Raw genomic sequence first — 22,452 nt, forward strand, 5'->3', positions numbered from 1 at the left:
GAAAAAGGTTTTTATGCTCAAATCTCTGGCGTGGGATTTGAACCCACAACTTTCTAACTCAAGAGGCGAGAGTGCTACCAACTGAGCCACAGCTGACACTCAGTGGCATCGTCGAGCAGAGACCTCCAGATGCGTAGACAGTAGGCATGGTGGGAGCATCTTTCGTGAATGTTCCCACTTCTGCTATAGAGGCTTTGGGCTTTGGCAGCTTTAACTTTCTTGATGGACAGATGCAGACAACCATGACTGAGGGAGCCTGAGAACTGTAGATGCTATTGTTCTGTACAAAGATCGGTGGGCCTTGGGGACATGCCCTCAAGCAATGGCAGGCAGAGATTAGCACAGGAGCAGCCAGTTGAGATTCATGTCAGCATCAGTTCTGTCCCATCACATAGTCCTACACATTTGGCACTGCTTCTGAAAGCAATGAGTCCACCAAAGTGGATCCCTTGCACTGATGCCGATGAATCAGTTTATTACATATTACATGCCTTCTATATCCCTTGCAGCTTGCCAGTTGACTGTACAGCCAGCGACTAGTGCTATTTCTTCAACTAAGGGCACACTTCAGACACATGCACAACTGCTACTGGTAGTTCATTGCAGATGCTTGACTGTCCCTGCAGGTCTTCATTGGAATAGTTGACACATCTCCATCAGTGCCTTCTTGCTGAACCTGAGCCTCTTCATGCTTTGTTCATCTTATTACGCTCAGGTAGCTACCTTTGGTGCAGTAGGCCTTCTGTCTAACATTGTACCCACTATACCCTCTGTCTTCCTGTGAGATACCTACTAATGAATGCTATGCTCTCTGACCCCAAAAAAACTCTGTACTATTCACTTTTGACTCTGCTGTGGTGATGCTTCAAATTCTTCTCCTTTGTTAAACTCACTTCTGCTGAGTCTGACTTGGAGTAAAATACTTTTTTTGATTTGACGGCAGATGCAGAATGCTGCACAAATTCCTTATTATTGATCTTGAAGGTCTGAATATTGAAAACTAACTTTTTACTAATTTTTCGCTAAACGGAGCATGCAGATAAATATTAGGTTTTTCTATTGACGCCCACTTTTACATGTGTTTTGCTGAAATTTATGGAGAGGTTAATCATAGCCCACGTTAAGTCATCTTTTCTAACTTGCAATGTTTAAAGTTCTAATGATCCGGTCAGGAGGATAGAGCAGTATAGAAACTTGGAAATGGTGCAAGAAGTGGACAGAATGGATTACCCTGTTACTATGAAATACAGAATCATAGTTAATGGAAACCAGAAACGATGAGATAAAAAATTGCTCGTTTCATTAACTAACCAGTAGAACTTTTGAGTTTTCATTTGACCCAGATTCAAGTTTTATATTGGTAGCAAATTTAATTGAAGTCAATAGAAATCGAAAGCCTAAAACCAGTTGTTATTTGTGTCCATCTTGTTAATAAGTCATTTTGATGTTAAATTCTTAAGTGAAATGTTTATTTTCCCACCAACTACATATTTGTACCGTGTATTCATTCCAAAACGTGTACCACTCAATTCTGTCTGAACATGGTTTATTTCTACAATTTTCAAAACCGCAGCAAATTGAAAGCAATAGCTATGACATCCCATTTGTCAAATATTTACAGTTGAAAGCATGAAGACATTGTGCATCAGAAGAAGTTTCGGGTAATATTTCACTAAGAGGTTTATGATCTGGAGATGGCCTGTTTGACTGCACAGTGCAAGCCACTTCCAGCTCCTGGTTTCAATTGCAGACTAAGGTAGCCCCTTCACAACATGTGCTCACAATTGAGCATTGTGCTTCACCGAACACAGTGAGGCTTTGCGTTCTGAGTGACCTGTTTCTAGTTAGAGGCACTGCATCTGTGTTCTTAATTGATATTTAAATCTGTTCTGTGATACTGAATCTGGTCATTTCAGTAAAACATCTTAAAGCCATTCATTCTGTAACTCTCTAACTCTTATGAAGCTTCAATGTGAGATTGTTTGTCTGTGAGTCACTACTTTGTATGAGTTTTTCCTTTTTTGATGTTCCTAAATGATATGCTGTTTTCTCAAAGGGGCTCCTCTTTGTAGTTGTGATCTTTGTTTTTTTACCCACCCCCTGAGGTTCATGGTATAATGCTCTTCCCAGTTCCCAGAACTTCCTAACTATAACGAGACTCCGTGCATTGTAGTGCGTGCAGCAGGTGTCATGGAGTGCTGATTATGGAAATGTTTCAGAGCACTTCTCTGATTATCGTGAGTCTAAGAACCTCTGAGTTTTATTTTGCTGGATCAGGTTCGGCTGAGTACATGTTCAGGTTCAAGTTGAATTCAATATTTCTCCTCTCTTATTTTTAATATATATAATGCACACTTTTCCCTGAGTTAGACCTACATCAAATGTTTTTCACTTAAAACCCCTCTTGTGGTGTCTTTTAAGTGAAAATCTCAAGGGTGTAACAAGGTAGTCATATTTCCCTACTGGTCCATGTTTATTGCTTTTGCCCACTGTCATTGTTCTTTAACAAAAATAATTTACATTTATATAATGCCTTATCAACACTTCAGGACATTGCAAAAAATGTTGCATGCAACAAATTACTTTTTGAACTGTAGCCATTTTTCATATAGTAAATGAGATAACTGACCAGTTAATCTGGTTTTTTTGGTGGTGAGGGGTGGGGGGGGTGGGGGTGGGGCGGCTGGAATTGTTGGCCAGGATACTGGGAGAGCTTTCTTGCTCCTCTTCAAACTGTGGCATGAGATCTGTTATGTCCACCTGCTCCTAAATCCAGGATTCTGTGATCTCTCGGTATTCCCACACTTATCCACCCCGCCCAAATGTTTGCAGACCCAGTACTCTGCTCATACCACTTCTTTACTCTATAACCCCATCTCTTGATTCAGAGACCACCTCTGCAATACTCCCCTACTCCAGCACCCAGCTTTCAGTGCTTCCAAAACCACACTCCCAACACCAACAAACCATATGCTCTCCCTTTCCCTGTCCTTGTTACACACCTCTTATCTACCTGGAACACCATCTCTACATCTTTCTGTGTAACCTGGGCTTAAAAAAGACATTAAAATTAAGTATGTAACTAAATAAATATAGTAGTCAAGGTCACTGATTTGCAATTTTCACAAAAATATGGACAAACTCTCTTAATTAGAACCTGGAAATAATGACGAGTCCCATAATACTTTGCAATAAAATGTAGTTTTGCTAATTCAGTAACAATAAATCAGAGGTTCTGACTATATATTGTATGCTAGTTTAAAATAGCATAACTTCAAAGTTTTGTGAGTAGTGCCCTAGGATCTGTCTGTCTATCTTTAACTGCTCTCATGATGGCCCAGTGGATTAATGCCTACTGCGGTTTTGAGTCATACAGGTTAGGTGGATCCAAGGTTTAATCCTTGGTCTCTGCTGAGTTAACATGAGGGAGAAGGGTATAGACCGAAATGGGGACAGGGTGGGAAGAGGTAATTGGTGCGGGAGGAGGCTCATGTGGAGTATAAACACTGGCATAGACCAGTTGGGCTGAATGACTTGTTTCTGTGCTGTAGGTTCTATGTAAGATGATCACAGCCAGAGGTTGTGCTGGTGAGATGATGCAGTTGAACTCCATGTTCTTGGCTTAATACTTGGTTTCAGTGTCACCACAGGCATATCCTGTGTCTTAAGTCTTAAAAATTGCAAATTCTGCAGGAGTTTTAAATAAAGCATCTGAGGACACATTGTCTACATTTCAAAGAAATTGACTTTGGGTAGACACTGCTTTAATTTAGTTTTTACAGTTACATACACAAAGTACAGTATTGCTTCTAACATCTGAGGATTTGCAATGACCTTTTAAATTTCTAGATTATACATAAATAGAAACAAATTGTAGTTACGACGTGAAAAGCCAACCATTTAAACCTTGTCTTTGTTCCTGATCAATCTCCATCCTTTCAGATTGCCTTTGTTTGTCATTTTACAACCTGTAGCTAATAATCCACATTTGTGCAAAGGATCTGCAACAGTCACTCCCTATAATTACTAGAGCAGGAATTGTGTATCTTATATATCAGTACTTCTGTCTGTCATTCTGTCTGTCATCGCGTGTGCGTCTGTCGGGTATGCGCTCGAAAGTTACAGGGCGTACCTACGCGCGCGTTACCTCCAAAGAAAGCTTACGCTTCCAAGACGGTTTTAAGCGTATTTACGTTTCGGCCGGGCTAAAATCGCGCCCGCGGTATCCCAAAAACCTTCAACGTTCCGCTCATTAGCATCTCATTATCCACTCATTAGCAACAGAGTGACCTCGAGCTCGACCAATCGTACGCCGGGTTGCTGGCGTGTGCCGCCGGGCCAATCGGTGCGTGTGTGGCCGGGCCTTATCGTTCTGAACCAAGGTGAGTCGCCGCCATCTTGATTCCAAACTTTTCCTTTCTTTTTCCCGCTTTCTGCGTCTTTAAAAAAAACGTTGCTTTTAAAACACACATTGTTTTAAAAAAAAATGATTTAGAAACGAATTAACTTATCTAATCTCATTAATTTTCCTACCTTTCCCCGTTTTTCCAGGTAGGCCTCGAAGCCTCGGCTTCTCCTTCGCACCCACGCCCGAGCTAGGCACCTCCCGGCCCCACTCGAAGGCTGGAGGGCCGAGCCTCAGCCCAGCGCCGCTAGGGTGCGCGCGCAGCAGGAGCTGAGACGCGGCGTCTCTCTCTGGCTCGGCCGGGGGGCGGGGCTTGCTGAGCGTCAAGCGTCACCCTGGCAACCGTCACCCTGGCAACCGGCCCCCCGGCCGTCTCGCACAGCCGCAATCGGCGGTCTTCACCTCGGGGGGGGGGCTGCGACCCTCGGGGGGGGGGGGGCGCGACCCACGGGGGGGCCGCGACCCTCGGGGGGGGGGGCGCCAAGCGTCACCCTGGCAACCGGCCCCCCCAGCCGTCTCGCACAGCCGCAATCGGTGGTCTTCACCTCGGGGGGGGGGGGGTGGGGGGCGCGACCCACGGGGGGGGGCCGCGACCCTCGGTGGGGGGGGGGGGGCCGCGACCCTCGGGGGGGGGGGCCGCGACCCTCGGGGGGGCCCCCCGCCCTCCCTCCCCCCCACTTCCCTTTCCCCCCTTCCCCCCCCTCCCTCCCTTCCCTTCCCCCCCTCTTCCCTTCCCTTCCCCCCCGCTCTCCCCTCCCCCCCGCCCTCCCGCCCTCCCTCCCTCCCCCCCCGCCCTCCCTCCCTCCCCCCCAGTCGCTCTCTCTCTCTCTCTCTTCCAACAACAACATGCCCTCGAAAAAGCCTCCCTTCCCCCCCCGCGCCCTCCCTTCCCCCCCCGCCCTCCCTCCCTCCCCCACCCCCCCAGTCGCTCTCTCTCTCTCTCTTCCAACAACAACATGCCCTCGAAAAAGCCTCGGCACCGCCGGGCACTTCAGCTAGTTAGCTAATAAATGGTGGAATTGCTGGGCAAAAGCTGGCACTATCAATGAGAAGCCTGAGTTTATATTCCAGTGTTTGCGACGGTACGGAGCAGCTACCTCTTCCTTGTTGTTCATGTTTCTTAAATGTATGCACAATACATAGATCCATGTACATGTACAACACAACATAAATCTCTTCCTAGTTAGCTGTGAATGTAAATATTAAGTAATTTGGACAAATTACAGGCATGAATGCAGGTCATTTAATTTAATTTTAATTAATCCTTTGAGTATTAATTTATTTCTATTAATGTATGCCAGGTATTTTTTTCTGCAGTTTGGAAAGAATTAGCATTGCATTGGAAGAAGAACAGTAGATAAATATAGCACTTTGGCAAAGCTTTATTCTCACACAGTAGATGTGACGTGCTGTGTGCAAAAATCAGCTAGGTCAGAGGTTAAAAAGTACAGGGAAATCTGCCATTCGGATGTGATGTATAGGTTAAAATGAGGGCAATCCCACAGAGCTGGACAACAGAGGCAAGGCATTGGAAGCAGATGGCGTGTGTCAGAAGCTGCAGTGGGGTTAAAGCTGAGATCAGGAGCAGGGAATCGAAGGTGTAACTCCACATCCTACCAATCCAGGTAGTATTTTGCAGTAACAATGCTGACTGTAGTAATAGTTTAACTTTTTTTTCCCACCAATTGTTCATTTGATGGTGATTTGCTGTCCATTTCTGATCTCTAAAATGTCAAAGTTCTGGCGTATTAATAATTGGAGCTCAGCAGAATTGAGGGTGGCTATCCAACCATAGCTGTATAACACCCAATTAGATCCAATCTGATCATCTTTATGCAGCATTTCCATTATTAACTATAAGGGTTTATAATGGGCCAAATTTTGCTGTAGCTGGGCATCTAACGCAGTCTGCCATTAGTTAGACTTGCCCTTGCACGTTAAGGTTTTTTAAATTTTTGTGCGCCAAGTTGCTGAAAATGCGAGCTGATATCGTCACAATGAGGGAAACAGGGCATTTTGAACCTGAGCGAACAGGACAAGCAGCTGTGTATCTCCTTAACCAATCAGATTGAAGGATTGTGAAATTAACAGCGCAAGAACTGAGAAGAAAGTAAATTAGAGTGGGTGAATTCAATGTCAAATCAGGTACAGGAAGAGAAATAAAGAGAGGGAAAGAAAGATTGGATTAAGAGAGAGAAAAGAGACAGAAAGCAAAAGTAAAAAAAAAAAACATTTTTAATTTTATACGTGACATTTTTAAAATCTCCAACGACAATTAAAACCTGAAGGAATGAGACTCCAGACTTTTAATAGTTAATTTTCAGTGTCAGAGAGGTTGATTGGCAGTAATAAACACTTATCACGTTGTTAAAAAGGTACAGACAAGTGGAATGGACAAGACTTAACTTTCTGTGGCGAGTTTAGTTCGTATCTACTGCACAAATACAGCAACTTCAGGCCATTCAATGCGTGTCAATGATGAGCCAAACAGCGAGATGCCATTTTTGCGCAATTCGGACACCAACTTTTTGATATTTGAGTTTAATCTCCCATCTGCCCCTCTCATCTGAAGTTGCAGGCACTGTTAGCCTCACCATTATTTTGACAGGAATATCTGGGACAATATTTCACTGGGTGTCCTGTGAAATGTAGTAAATGGGCTAATGAAGACAGTGAAAACTTGCTGTGATTCAAAAGCCAGCTTACACTGTCATTTTATACAAATCTATGTAAGGCAGCTTGAATTTTTAAAATTCAACTCTGAAATTGGAAGGAAAGGCACTCCTTGCACTGGTATTAAATCATTACAGTAGTGTCCCTTGTTGGAGATATTCAGAGGAAACAAAAAGCTTACTCTGGCCCTAGACCAGCCGACCCACCTCCTTTCATTCTGTGCCAATGTTAGTATCTAGGCCATAGCCGTAGAGGGGAAAGTTATGCTATTATGGCCACATTGTCAGATTTGTTTTGATTGTAATTTTGCTGAGGCTTGGTGCTCCTGCTGAGACATGTGCTAATGTATTTAGTGGAGATTAGCTTGCATTTATGTAGCACCTTTAACAGTAACATCCCAAGGTGCTTCTCAGGAATGTCATAAAAACAAAATTTGATACCGATCCGCATAGAGATATGAGGACAGGAAAACATGGTCAAAGAGGTAGGTTTTAAGGAGCATCTTAAATGAGGAGGTAGAGAGGCTTAGGGAAGGAATTCCAGTGCTTAGGGCCCAGGCAGAGGCAGCTGAAGGCACGGTGGCCAATGGTGGAGCGATGAAAATCGGGGATAGGCCAGAGGCCAGAATTGGAGAAGCGCAGAGATCTCGGAGGGTTGTAGGGCTGGAGGCAGTAATAGAGATAGGATGGGGCGAGGCCATGGAGGGTTTTAAAAACAAGGATCAGAATTTTTAAATCGAGGTGTTGTAGGACCAGGAGCCAATGTAGTTCAGCAAGCACAGGGGTGATGGGTGAACGGGACTTGGTGCGAGTTAGGACACGGGCAGCAGAGGTTTGGATGAGCTCAAGTTTATGGAGGGTGAAGATGGGAGGCTGGCCAGGCGAGCATTGGAATAGTCAAGTCTAGAGGTAACAAAGGCATGGATGAGGGATTCAGCACCAGAAGAGCTGAGGCAGGAGCGGAGACGGACAATGTTACGGAGTTTGAAGTAGGCTGCCTTGGTGATGGAGCAGATATGTGGTCGGAAGCTCATCTCGGGGTCACAATAGGACACCTAGGTTGCGAATGGTCTGGTTCAGCCTCAGACAGTGACCAGGCTGAGAGATGGAGTCAGTGGCTAGGGAGCGGAGTTTGTGGTGGGGACCATAGATTAATTTTAGACAATCTACTCTTGCATGCTGGATGTATGCTTGCACAGATAGTTACAAAAATGCAATTTTTCCTTGAGGTGGGGTGGGGGTGGTGGGGAAGGAGAGGGACAGATATCACTTGGTCCATGTGATCTCCTGGACTGGTTTCGATCGCATGAGGGGGTGGAAGAGGAATTTTCAAGAGTATTTTTTCCCTTCTTAGCCCTTTTTGTTTGCCTCTCAGGAGATTACATGGCTGGTGTGGGGAGGGGGAGGGTGGGTGGTGGGAGACATAGGGCTGGATTTTGATTCTGGAGGTGTGTAGTCCCGCCTCCATCAAGTTGTGGCCAACCCATGCGATTTTCACTTGATTGATCTTGTTGAGCCTGCCCAGTGGGCTCAGCAGGCCAATTAAGGGCCACCCGGCAACAGGTGATGTCACAGATTGACATTTCATCTGTCAAGAGCTTTTGACCGATGAAATATCAGCATTTGACAGCTCTTTGAAGCTGTCAAACACTGACAATCTGTACACTAAGTTAATTCCTTCCTCTCAGGCTGATTTAGAGATCTCTCCAGAACAGAAAGCTGAATGCTGCAACTTTTGACAGCTCGCAGCCATTCTGCTTTCTGTGCCGGTGAGATAAAGGACTCCCGAGACCTGAAGGAAGGAAGGCTGTAAAGGTAAGTAAAACTTCTTTAAACACTTTACACACACCAAACACACTTACCTCTTCACTCATGCGCCCATCACTCACCTGAACACCGGACAATTCGAACCCTCCAAGTTCTTCAGCCCGACGGCCCGCCTCGCTAACTTGGCGTGGTTTGGAGCTGTCAGGAATCCCACACTTCAGGAATAAAAATAGGGATTAGGCTAAAAACTGCCTGTTAACTACCAGTTAACAGGCAGTTAATTGGCACTAATCCCCTTCCCGCCTCGGGGAGGCGGGTCCCAGCACAGGTCGGGTATCTGCCTCCTTTGAAACTAGCATGGAGGTGGGTTGGGGGCAGGATGGGTTCGTGCCCCCCAATTTCGAGATTTTAACTCCCCACACGCCTCCAATCCCGCCTCCATGGCCCAATGAAAATCCTGCCCATATTCTCTATCTCTACTATATCAAACCCCTTCAGAATTTTAAAGACCATGGGTCACCCTTCAGCACATGCTCTGACTTTTGAAAATCCAAATATAATCCAAATGATGAAGCAGACCCTTCAAAAAAATGTTACTGCTTCTTTTCAAATATCCTAATTAGCAGTACTTTCTGCATGACTAATCCAGCTAATTGGTAATTACTGCATTCCATGAGAAACCTTTTGGTATAATGATGAATTTCTGATTTTTGATTCAATCATTTGGTCTCTTCCACATGTTTGCACGGATTAAGCAAAAAGTAGTTTGCTATGAATACATGACTTAAATTGGATCCAGTACTACCATTGATAGAATAGCTACTTTCTTTCCATTTTCAATTATACATATCTCTTCCAAAAATAGCAATAGCTCTTGTTGAGTTGTTGTATCTGAGTTGTTGTATCATAGTTTCCTCCTTTTCAGGTCTTTCAACGAGCTCTTTGATTTATACCTTGGGATGGTTTACTACGTTAAAGGTGCTATATAAATGCTAGTTGTAGTGGGTGTAGTAGTTGTTGTAGTACAAGTGGACTGTTCTTTGCTTGGATGCTAGTAGTCTTCATTTGATGAAGCACTCCTCCGCTATTTGCGCAGCTCCTCTTAACTTTTCCTAGGTTGCTTGTATTCACTATTCTCTGTTTGACCATGCTTTGTTTTTCACATTTGCATAGTGTGTTTCAATTGATTTTAAATGCTAATGATCTAGGATAAAATCAAAATATGTGAAATAGCTGAGGTGGTTTTAATGTCGTCACAAGGTCATCTCAAATGTTTTGTTGGAGATTTAAGCCATTTTCTCATTGGGATGTTTATCAACATCAACTTGCACTTATTTGGCACCCTAACATAGAGAAATGTGCCACAGGGTTTTCGGAGACATAATCTGAAGAAAAAACGGACACCAAGCCAAAGGAGGATGACCAAAACCTTGGTCAAAAAGGTGGGTTTTAAGGAGGATCTTGTAGGAGGAAGTGGAGAGGTTCAGGGAGGGAATTCCAGAGCATGGGTCTGGAATTTTCTTTTCCAAGCTGTAATGTTTTAAGATTTTTGCCTATTTGACCAGGAAGGGATTTTGGTTTAATTTATACTATGCCGTTAAGTTAAATTCAGTTCACAAAAGGATTAACCATCAGAGAAAACGCAATGGCCCAAAATTTGCGATTGGAGGCTTCCCGCGGGCAGATGCCTCCGACCTGTAAAATTTACCTGGTGGTCCCGGAGGTACGGAGAATTGCGCTCCTGGGACTCTCCGGGTCCGCACGGGTAGAGGCCCACGTATCCCAGGGGCGCATGCGGTTCGCAAGCGCCCCTGTGATCACGTGGGCCGGCCCAACCAATAAAAGAAGGGAATCCCCATTCATACTTCACAGAAACCCCACAGTGCAGATAGAGGCCATTTCGGCCCATCGAGCCTGCACCGACACATATCCCACCCGATCCCCGTAACCCCTACACCAACACATATCCCACCCTATCCCTGTAACCCCATGTATTTAATCCCTGATATGCCTATCAATTAGTCCAATAAAAGGCGACGAGTTAAGAACGTAACTGAAGGTTTTTATTGGCTAAATAACAGAGCCCACCCTCGTGGGTGATCCGATCCAACAGGGAGGAATACTAGCCAGTCAGCTACCTTTATACCTGGGCAGGTAATGGGCGGAGTCGGAGGTGGTCAGCCCAGGTATAACAGTGCGACAAGAGGCGACCTCGTGTAGTGATGTGACAGTGAGAACAGTGAGAACAATATACAGTGATAACTATAACAGTGGTTTACCACATTCACCCCTTGTTTAGATTAGAGTCCGGCGGGGTGAAGTGTATTACCAGCTCTGGTATGTCAGTCTGTCCGGAGGCTTCGTTAGCCTCTCCGATCGTCGCAGCGGCGGTGTTACATTATCCGGTGTTAAAGCTGGTGTCTGCGTAGTCGGCAAAGGCTCGTGGGGTTCCGGCATGCCGTCTACCTCGGCTGGACTCGGGGGGGTTGGGAGGGGGGGGTGAGGGTGCGAGGTCTCGTAAGGAGACAGTGTCCTCCCGTCCGTCTGGGTAAGCCACATAGGCGTACTGGGGGTTGGCGTGCAGGAGGTTCACCTTCTCGACCAGGGGGTCCGTTTTATGGGCCCTCACGTGCTTTCGCAGCAAGACGGGTCCCGGAGAGGTCAGCCAGGTTGGTAGGGTGGTTCCCGTAGTCGACTTCCTGGGGAAGACAAACATTCGAGCATGGGGGGTGGTGTTAATGGCAGTGCAAAGTAGTGACCGGATGGAGTGCAGCGCAATCGGGAGGACCTCTTGCCAGCGGGAGGTTGGGAGGCCCTTAGACTTTAAGGCTAAGAGGGTGGCCTTCCATACCGTCGCGTTCTCTCTTTCCACCTGGCCGTTCCCTCGGGGGTTGTAGCTGGTGGTCCTGCTTGCTGCAATACCCCTCTCCAATAGGAACTGACGGAGTTCCTCGCTCATGAAGGAGGCGCCCCGGTCACTATGTATATAGTTCGGGAACCCGAACAAGGCGAAGAGTTTGTTCAGGCATTTAATGACCGTGTTACTGGTCATGTCTGGGCAGGGGAAGGCAAAGGGGAAACGGGAGTACTCATCAACGATGTTGAGGAAGTACACATTACGGTCGGATGACGGTAGGGGCCCCTTGAAGTCGATGCTCAGACGCTCGAAGGGGCGGGTGGCCTTGATCAGGCTTGCTCTGTCCGGCTTATAGAAGTGCGGTTTGCACTCAGCACAGATCTGGCAGTTCCTGGTCATGGTCCTGACCTCCTCGATGGAGTATGGCAGGTTGCGGGCCTTAATGAAATGGTAGAGTCTGGTGACTCCGGGGTGGCAGAGGTCATTGTGGAGGGTCTGAAGTCTATCACTTTGCGCGCTGGCGCATGTAATGCGTGAAAGAGCATCAGGGGGGTCGTTCAGTTTACCGGGCCGGTACAAGATCTCATAATCATAGGTGGAAAGCTCGATTCTCCACCTCAAGATTTTGTCGTTCTTGATCTTGCCCCTCAGCTTGTTATTAAACATGAAGGCAACCGAGCGTTGGTCGGTGAGGAGGGTAAATCGTTTGCCTGCCAAGTAGTGCCTCCAGCGCCGTACTGCCTCCACAATTGCCTGGGCTTCCTTCTCGACCGACGAGTGTCGGGTCTCGGGGCCCTGTAGGGTCCTTGAGAAGAAGGCTACCGGCCTACCCTCCTGGTTAAGGGTAGCGGCTAGGGCGAAGTCGGATGCATCGCTCTCCACTTGGAAGGGGATTGACTCATCCACTGCGTGCATTGTGGCCTTGGCTATGTCTCCCTTAATGAGGGAGAAGGCCGCGCACGCCTCTTCCGTGAGGGGGAAGGATGTGGTTTTCAGGAGGGGTCTGGCTTTGTCCGCATAATTGGGTACCCATTGGGCATAGTAGGCGAAAAGCCCCAGGGTTCTCCTAAGTGCTTTTGGACAGTGGGGGAGGGGTAGCTCCATGAGGGGGCGCATTCTTTCGGGGTCGGGGCCGATGACTCCGTTCTCTACTACACAGCCAAGGATGGCAAGGCGCGCTGTGTTAAACACGCATTTCTCCTTATTGTAGGTGAGGTTCAGCCGTTGGGCCGTACGGAGGAATTTCTCCAGATTCACGTCATGGTCCTGCCGGTTGCGGCCGCAGATGGTGACGTTATCGAGATAGGGGAAAGTGGCCTGTAGTCCGTTCTGGTCAACCATCCGGTCCATCTCCCGTTGGAAAACCGAGACCCCGTTGGTGACACCAAAGGGGACCCTAAGGAATTGGTAGAGGCGGCCATTCGCCTCGAAGGCGGTGTACTGGCTGTCCTCCGGGCTGATGGGGAGTTGGTGGTAGGCCGACTTGAGGTCGATGGTCGAGAATACGCGGTATTGTGCAATCTCATTGACCATGTCCGATATGCGGGGGAGGGGGTATGCGTCCAGCTGGGTGTATCTGTTTATGGTCTGGCTGTAGTCGATAACCAGGCGATTTTTGTCGCCGGTCTTGACTACCACCACCTGGGCACGCCAGGGGCTGCTGCTCCCCTCAATAATGCCCTCTTTCAGGAGTCGCTGCACCTCAGAGCTAATGAAGGCTCTGTCCCCAGCGCTGTACCGCCTGCTCTTAGTAGCGACAGGTTTGCAGTCGGGGGTGAGGTTAGCGAACAGGGAAGGTGGCGGTACCTTGAGGGTGGATAGGCTGCAGGTGTTACGCGGTGGGCGGTTTAACTTTCGCTGGTTGTCGACTGTGAGTGGGGGGAGGGGTCCACCGTATGCTAGGGTTACACTTTGGAGGTGGGATTGGAAGTCCAGCCCTAGTATGACGGCAGCGCACAGCTGGGGGAGTACGAGGAGTTTAAAATTTTTATACTCTGTCCCTTTAACCGACAATGTCACGACACAGTAGCCGCTGATGTCTGTGGCGTGCGACCTCGATGCCATCGAGATGCGGCTGCGCGTTGGCAGGACGGGGAGGGAGTAGTGGCTCACCGTGTCTGGGTGGATGAAGCTCTCCGTGCTTCCGCTGTCGAACAGGCAGGTCGTGGCGTGGCCGTTGACTTTGATGTCCATCATTGAGCTGGCCAGGTGGTGCGGGCGGGCTTGATCCAGGGTCACGGAAGCTAGGGTGTAGATGAGCGCGTCGTTGTCATGACAAGATGGCGGCGAAGATGGCGGCCCCCGTAGTTCACATGAGGCTCTGTTTAAATCGTTTGCCCCGCACAAAGATGGCCGCCCCTGCTGTTCCCATGAGGCTCTGCAGGCTTCGGCTGCCCCGCACAAAGATGGCCGCCCCTGGTTTTCCCATGAGGCTCTGCAGGCTTCGGCTGCCCCGCACAAAGATGGCCGCCCCTGGTTTTCCCATGAGGCTCTGCAGGCTTCGGCTGCCCCGCACAAAGATGGCCGCCCCCAGGGTTCGCATGAGGCACTGCTGGCTTCTGAGGATTTGCTTCTGCAGGCCTTGGAGAAGTGGCCTTTCTTGAGGCAGGTTTTGCAGGTCGAGTTTTTGGCTGGGCAGCGCGACCTCGGATGCTTCTCCTGGCCGCAAAAGAAGCAGCCAGTGGCCCGATCGGGGTTGCCTGATGTCGGGGCCGGTACCGGGGCTAGCGGGCCCGGTCGGATCCGTGATGCAGACGCTGAGGTAGGTCCCGGGGGCAGCGCTGTGAAGGGTGGTGGGGTGGGGGTCGGGCCCGAGTCCCAGGGTCGCGAATAGTACCTGGCAAACGCTTCCTGGTCTTGCTGGGTGGCCTCTAGGGTGAGGGCGAGGGCTTCGGCCTTGTCCAGGTCTATGTCCTTAGCTTCAAGCAGTCTTTGCCGTGTGTAGTCGGAACGTAGGCCTCTCACCAAGGCGTCGCGGACATTGTCTTCCATGTTCGCAGTAGCCGTCACCGCTTTAAAGTCACAGTTCCTGCCGAGTTGTCTCAGCGCTCGTGAAAATTCAGCTATCGATTCTCCTGGCTGTTGCTGGCGAGATCTTAAGAGATGCCTAGTGTACATGTAGTTTACCGGGCTCCGGTACTGCTGTTTCAGTAGGTTGATGGCGTCGTCGTACGTAGTCATGTCCTGGATGAGTGTATATACTCTCGGGCTCGCTTGGGCTTTCAGGACTCTTAGTTTGGATCTCTGAGGGACGACGGCTTCCTCCAGGTACGATTCGAAGCAGTCCAGCCAGTGTTTGAAGTCGTTGGCTGAGTTTGGTGCCTGTGGGTTTAGATCCAGGTATGGTGGTTTCAAGGCTTGCAGCCAAGCTGGCTGGTGTGGCCCGTTGTCTAGAGGCTGCTGTTGCTGTGCTGCTGGGTGAGCTCCTTGCTGTTGCTGTTCATTATCAGACATCTTTAAAATTTAGTCAATAAAATTGATATGCCTATCAATTAGTCCAATAAAAGGCGACGAGTTAAGAACGTAACTGAAGGTTTTTATTGGCTAAATAACAGAGCCCACCCTCGTGGGTGATCCGATCCAACAGGGAGGAATACTAGCCAGTCAGCTACCTTTATACCTGGGCAGGGTCGGAGGTGGTCAGCCCAGGTATAACAGTGCGACAAGAGGCGACCTCGTGTAGTGATGTGACAGTGAGAACAGTGAGAACAATAACAGTGGTTTACCACAATCCCCCTAACACTAAGGGTCAATTTATCATAGCCAATCAACCTAACCCGCACATCTTTGGACTGTGGGAGGAAACCGGAGCACCCGGAGAAAACCCACGCAAACACGGGGAGAATGTGCAAACTCCACACAGACAGCCGCCCGAGGCCGGATTCGAACCCGGGTCTCTGACGCTGTGAGACAACAGTGCTAACCACTATGCCACCGTGCTGCCGTACTTATGGGAGTTGCGTACGGAATCCCCTTAAGTGTGAATGGGGATCACTTAAAAAATACACGAACACTTGAAATAAATGTTTTAAAATTACATATTTAAATGCCTTTTAATTAAATATTTTAAACAAATTTAATTTTTTGAAAAAAATATATATTTTAACGGGGCTAAAAATAAACTTACCTTATTGGACAGGGTTTTTAATGTATAACTGAGTGATATAATTTTATTTTTCTATCTTTTACCAGGAGTAGGAATTTCACGGGCATTCAGCGGGCAGAAGTTGGGCAAATAACAACCTCTCCACCCGCGGAGGCCCTTTTCCCGGGGATGCAGATGATCTGTCAAGAAGCTTCTTGACAGAGCGCAAGTTCCGGGTTTTAGCACATGCGCTTCGCACCTCGTACGTACCTGTAGGGGTTGCAAAATACGGCCCAATGTATCTGTGATGTTGTACAGGACAATAATTTTAGGATACCAGATGAATCAGTCATCTGGATTCTCACATATCAAATCAGTTTGATACAATGGGGCTTGTCCAACACAACCTCGAGATATCTGCAGCTTTAATGTTGGAATGCTTTTTATTCATGGCGCTCAGCAGGGGGCTGAGCTAAACAGTTAGTTGCCAGAGCTCCCTGACCGATGACTAGGTTTTTCATTCAAGTCAAGGAGTTTGATTGACAGCTCAGCAAGCCAATCCTCTATGCAGAAAGCTGAGGAAGGGGTCAAAGATCATTCTTTTTCTTTGTCTTTCTTGCTTTCGTTCTTTCTCTCGTGCTCGCTCTCTCTCCCTCTCTCTCTGGAAAAGGCAGTCTTGGTTAATTTTTGAATCTGGAATGGTAGGAATGAGATGGATGTCTCATGTTCTAAAGTTAGTGCCAGTCAATTTAGAGATTGTTGACTTGTAAAGCGAGTTAGGCCCATATCAAAGGGCAAAGTTTGAATTTTACCAAAAACTGTATTCTGTTCATTCATATACTTAATGTAAAATAAACCCATCTACTGGTTTACAACTGGCATCATCTCACTGGAATGTTCATCAATCTCATTACCGAAGGATAAGAGAAGGTACTTGATGGTGCGGGAAGATCAGAGAGTCAAGTGCACACGAGAGGCCATATTGTTAGAATCCACGGATCACACTATTGTCTAACTAGATATTCGGCAGCAAATTTACTCTAAAGATCATAGGGATGCAAGGTCTGCTTGCGGGAGTGACCAGTGACGCTGAACCCTAGAAAATATCTATTGTAGACCCAAAATTTATAACGGAAGCGATTAATCTGGGATTACATACCTTCGGATTTGTAATTTTGAGGAGAAAATTTCTCATCATGATTAGAAATAAATGCTGGTAAATGGAACACTTTTCCACTATGGGCATTCAGTGCCAGCATCAAGCAGTTTCACTTCAGATATGGTCTGTTCCGTTGCAGAATAAAACTTGCTCCACTGTGCTCAAAGCTTGTACCTTAATCTAAACAAGTTTATCTTAATGTGGGCATTGAATTTTTCACATCAGCCATTCTTATGACTTTCTCTTGCAAATGCCTTTTGCAAACGTCCGTCATCAGTAAGTTTTGTCAGAGGAATCAGTGCCAGGGAGCTCATTTTTGCAGCGTTCTCTAATGCAGTGTCTATACCCTTCCAATTAAGGTGTTGCACAGTCAGATCTTATTAAGCAATGTAAATAGGTTTTCCTTTTCTGAAACCAGTGGGAGCTTATTCAACCTGTGCAGAAATTTCTATTTCTCTTATTCATTTAAACTGAGTGATCGGTCAGTCACAATTTTTTTTTGTTAATTTTAGTTTGTAAAATAATCCATGGTTTTTTGATTTATGAAAAAAATACAAATGTAGACGATGGTACTTTTGAGGAATGAGCACTGAATCCCTCACAAAATTTGACCTTGGATAATTCAAAGCTATCTGTTTTGACTTTCTCTTATTTAGGTGTGTTCGGAGTTTGTCCGCTATCTATTTGGGTCCAAGAAATCATAACAACATGAAAGTATCCTAATGCATGACCACTCTAGGGCTTTTCTGTATTTTTTTTATTCATTCATGGGCTGAGGGCGTCGTTGGCAAGGCCAGCATTTATTGCCCATCCCTAATTGCCCTTGAGAAGGTGGTAGTGAGCCACCGCCTTGAACCACTGCACTCCGTGTGGTGAAGGTACTCCCACGGTGCTGTTAGGTAGGGAGTGCCAGGATTTTGACCCAGCGACGATGAAGGAACGGCGATATACTTCTAAGTCAGGATGGTGTGTGATTTGGAGGGGAACTTGGAGGTGGTGGTGTTCCCATGTGCCTGCTGCCCTTGTCCTTCTAGGTGGAAGAGGTCGCGAGTTTGGGAGATGCGGTCAAAACACAATTGTGCGAATCTAGTTCCTCACGTAGATTAGGCAACCTGGAAGATCCCAGTGTATCTTAACATTTGTTGATTTTTTTTTAGGATTAGAAGAATCATGGAGTGTATCTGTAACCAAAGTGAAAAGGAGCTCATCCTGGCTGTCGTTGACTCGGACTCTACAGTAGTGTATTATCAACTTACCAATGGGTTTGTTGTACCAGACCCACCAGATGTTGTCGAAGAGGTGGACAGCAAACTGTGTAGAAAGAGGCGGAGGAAGTTTCAGAGATGACCTATGTTCATTTTGTCAAATCTCATTCTGATGGAGGTTATTTTTCCAAAAGATGTAAATGTGTTAAATCTCTGCTATAAAACTCAATGGGTGATCACCATTTATGTCCTGTATTTACAGGTGTCTCATGTTCTTGCCTGTAGCTTTCATTATGGTGGCATAGATCTGTATTGGCTGTTTCAGTGTTAACCTTAGTTGTATTCATCGGCTTCAGTATAAAACAGTTGCAAGACTCTGACTTAAAATCATTTTAAGAAACTTCACCTTCATTCAGGTCCATTATGCTGTATAACAATGTTGACTATTTAAAATATATATATAAATTGTATTTATGTACTTTTTTTTTTAAAAAGGAGTATTTTGTATTATTGTTTTGGTTACCTAGTTCCCTTTCTCTGCTACCAGAAATTGCATGGAAACTTCCTAGTGCAATATTAGAAGCATGTCCTCTATTTTGACTCTACTGATGACCTCCGACCTCACAAGCTGGTACTCACTGAGGCTCGATGTTATAGCATGGACCAGCAGCATCAGGGGGAAAAAAACACAAACATCAGCTGAGGGGACAATATATGCAGTTCTGCTGACAAACTTGAGCTCTGCTGTTCTGATCTGATGTCCTCTGGATGCCTTGTCATACACTGCCAGCCTTCCACTAAGCCTTATGAATAGCGAAGATAAACCAATGTAGAAGTAGTCTCAGTCTGTACCACTATAATCATTCACAACATTAAAAAAGACTGTCTTAAGCAGATTGATGAGCCACTGATACAAGCACAACTAGTGATTGACTTCCATTCAAATCAGCTAGGTTTTTGAGCAATGAGGCGAGGCACTAATCTATAAACAATCCAAAGAAAAACTAGGGTTGCACCTATTTGTGATTGAGTTGATTGATGTAGAAAGAAGCTCTCCTGTCAGTCATCCTTGTCTGGGCCAAATGGAGTGTGAAACAGGGAGAGTAAAGGATAGAAAGGTAAATAACAATTTAAAAACATATTGTAAGGTCCAATGTATAAGTCACATGCATTTTTAATGCCCTCTAAATATGGGGCCTTGACCTAGTTTTGTTTTGTGGAGTTGGTGCGATTTTTACACCGGGGCAACTTTTTATAGTGGGTTTTGTGGCTTATAATTAATAAAACTGGTAAATTTCATTACAAGAAAATATTTCCCATATTTCTACAGTTCGAATGCAAGAGTCTCATTGTTACTGACAGAACGAGATGGCAGTATTCCACAGTGTTTTGTAACCCTATGTTTTAGATTAAAAGAATCTCAAGTTAGTGGAAAGATGTAAATGTTCCCTGTAAGTTTCTTGACCAGATATCAGCCTAGATGTTTAGAGGCAAGGATTTACAAGTGGGATTTTCACTCTCCTCTTTAATGATCTGGCAGTATAGTGGTGCTTGCTAACCTGTATACTGCAACAATGATGATCACATTTCTACAAACAAAAGGATTAATGACTAAACAGAAATTGGCACTGGAATAATGCCTTTCTGTTGGCCAATAAAACCACCCATATGGCAACAAAAGCCATTTTGATGCTGCAATTATTGACTGGCTATCGAACTCTAGTGAGCTTGTGTTTGGGGGCAGGGGATGAATTACCATGCGAATCCAGAGGCTTTGGACTACGTCCTTACGAACTTTTATATGTGAAAAGCAAAAGCTGTCCCATGTGAGGCTTTTATTCTTGACTTCTAAATGCAAACAGGCAGCGATGTTCTGTCAATGTAATTCATCTGGACTAATTATGCTTGCTGTCAAAACAATGAAGGATGTAAAGTACAATATACTGCAGTAAATAAACTGAATCTGATTTCTGGTTGTATAAAGTTACACCATTATAACAAGACTGATTTGATTGGGTGTTAAATAGCATGTAATAGAAATGTATAGAGTTGGCTTTACAAGATGTTGTGCATCCGTTTCAATTTTATGCAACCAAGTTCCAGTCATAGTTTAACACTTGACTCAAAAACTGGTTCCTACCTACCTTAGTTGCTGCCTACACGTAGCCCACACTACCCTGTGTCACTGTGTACATGTAGCCCACAGTACCCAATGTAGATTAGATTAGCATTTACAATATAGCTCACATCTTAAAATTCTGTCCACTTGCCATTCCCTCCAAAATATAAAAGAAAAAGGACTTGTGAAAGACGCTATAGAAATACCTCAGGACATCTCAAAGTGCTTTATAGCCAATGAAGTACTTTCTTTTTCAGTGCAGTCACTGTTGTAATGTAGGAATCATGGCAGCATAGGGAACGGTAGTGTAGTGGTAATGTCACTGGGTTAGTAATCCAAAGGCCTTGGACTATTGATCCAGAGATTTGAGTTCAAATCCCAACACGGCAGCTGGCAAATTTAAATTCAGTTAATTAAATCTGCAATAAAAAGCTAGTATCAGTAATGGTAATAATGAAACGATCGGCTTGTTGTGAAAACCCATCTGGTTCACTAATACCCTTTAGGGAAGGAAATCTGTTTTGGTCTGGCCTATATGTGACTCCAAAACCACAGCAACTGCCCTCTGAAATGGCTTAGCAAGCCAGTCAGTTGTAACAAACCACTACGAAACACAATAAGAATGAAACTGGACGGACCACTTGGCACTGACTACGGACACGACAACGGCACACCCAGCCTAGTCAACCCTGCCAAGTCCCCCTCACCAGCATCTGGGGAATTGTGCCAAAATTGGGAGAGCCGTCCCACAATCTAGTCAAGCAACAGCCTTACATAGTCATACTCACAGAATCATGCCAATGTCCCAAACTCCTCCATCACCATCCCACCGGCAGGACAGACCCACCAGAAGTGGCGGAACAGTGGTATACAGTCGGGAAGGAGTGACCCTGGGAGTCTCTCAACATTGATTCAGGACCCCATGAAGTCTCATGGGCAAGGAAACCTCCTGTTGATTACCACCAACCACCCTCCCTCAGCTGATGAATCAGTACTCGTCCATGTTGAACACCACTTGGAAGAAGTACTGAGAGTAGCAAGGGCACAGAATGTACTCTGGGTGGGGGACATAACTGCCAATCTGGGCCTGGGACAGGTGGTGAGAGAACCAACACGAGGGAAAAACCTACTTGACCTCGTCCTCACTGTAATGTGCTCAACACACGGACACGGGATGTATTCCTTCAGCCATCAACACGAGGCTTCTTTATTCCTTTCCTTTCTCTGTTTACTCTCCGTCGCCCCCTACTGGGGCGGAGGGTAACTATCACCACATCTCCCTTTCTAAAGAGACTTTGAATACTATTCCTTTACTATTAACATTTCAAATGACCTTTTTTCAAATCATTACTTTTTTACTGTGCTTAAGAAATAACAAACTAACAAACATAACATCTCTAATGCACAATGTATCTTTTTGTTTTGTTTTTAGAGAAACACGAATAATGCAAGCAGAGTAAGCTTGGAGGGACAAGGTGACTGCCTGAACCCTCCACCAAGTACCTCGGGTATTATTCTGACCCAATGAGGTGTCTTGGTTCTTAAGCTATTCATTTTGCAAAGTCCTGGAGGTATGAAGGAGGATTGCGGACCCTTTCAGGGTATCATCTGGAACCCGATGGAGGTGGGGTATCCCCTGTGGGTGGAGGAGTTCCAGGACCCGCATCCTCATTGTAGTCATCGGGAATGGAAGGCTCATCAGCAGCGTCTGGGGGCTGCTGGGTAAGTGCGAGGTGTCTGCGGTTCCTGTGAACTATCTGGCCCTGGATATCAACCAGATACGATCTTGGGGTGTTGGCCTGTCCTTGCACAATGCCTCTTTTGCGGGAGTCACGTATCCACACATAGTCACCTGGAAGGAGTGGACACAAGGGCTTAGCTCTGTGGCGACTGTTAAAGTTGGCCTGCTGTCTTAGTTTAGATTGTCCTCGTCTGTAAAATTCTGGAGGTCGGGCCAGCCTGGGGTCAGGAGTGTTGGCATGGTTGTACAAAGTTTTCTGCCTTGTAGCAACTCAGCAGGGCTGAATCCGCTAGAAAGAGGTGTGGAGCAGTATGCAAGGAGTGCCCAGTATGGGTCAGGTGACTTTTTAAAAGGCTGTCTGGACAGCGCGCTCGGCAGCCCCATTGCTTTGAGGATACAGAGGACTGGATGTGACATGGGTGAAGTCCCAGCTGTCGGCAAAT

At 46.2% G+C, this 22,452-nt stretch overlaps 1 protein-coding gene across 2 annotated transcripts in view; it reads left to right on the forward strand.

Moving 5' to 3' along the window:
- The window catches only part of LOC147121856 (tRNA-splicing endonuclease subunit Sen15-like), a 144,474-nt gene extending 124,338 nt beyond the window's left edge, over positions 1–20,136 (forward strand). For both annotated transcript variants that reach the window (XM_085982362.1, XM_085982360.1), the window contains exon 4: positions 18,102–20,136. In XM_085982362.1, the coding sequence (XP_085838488.1) occupies positions 18,102–18,291 (190 nt within the window). In that variant the 3' untranslated portion in view covers positions 18,292–20,136. The remainder of the gene's footprint in view (positions 1–18,101) is intronic.
- The last annotated feature ends 2,316 nt before the right edge of the window (positions 20,137–22,452 follow it).

The sequence above is a fragment of the Somniosus microcephalus genome, chromosome 3 (genome assembly GCF_052327205.1).
Source record: "Somniosus microcephalus isolate GS21.2 chromosome 3, FLI_Smic_1.0, whole genome shotgun sequence".
Taxonomy (NCBI): Eukaryota; Metazoa; Chordata; class Chondrichthyes; order Squaliformes; family Somniosidae; genus Somniosus; species Somniosus microcephalus.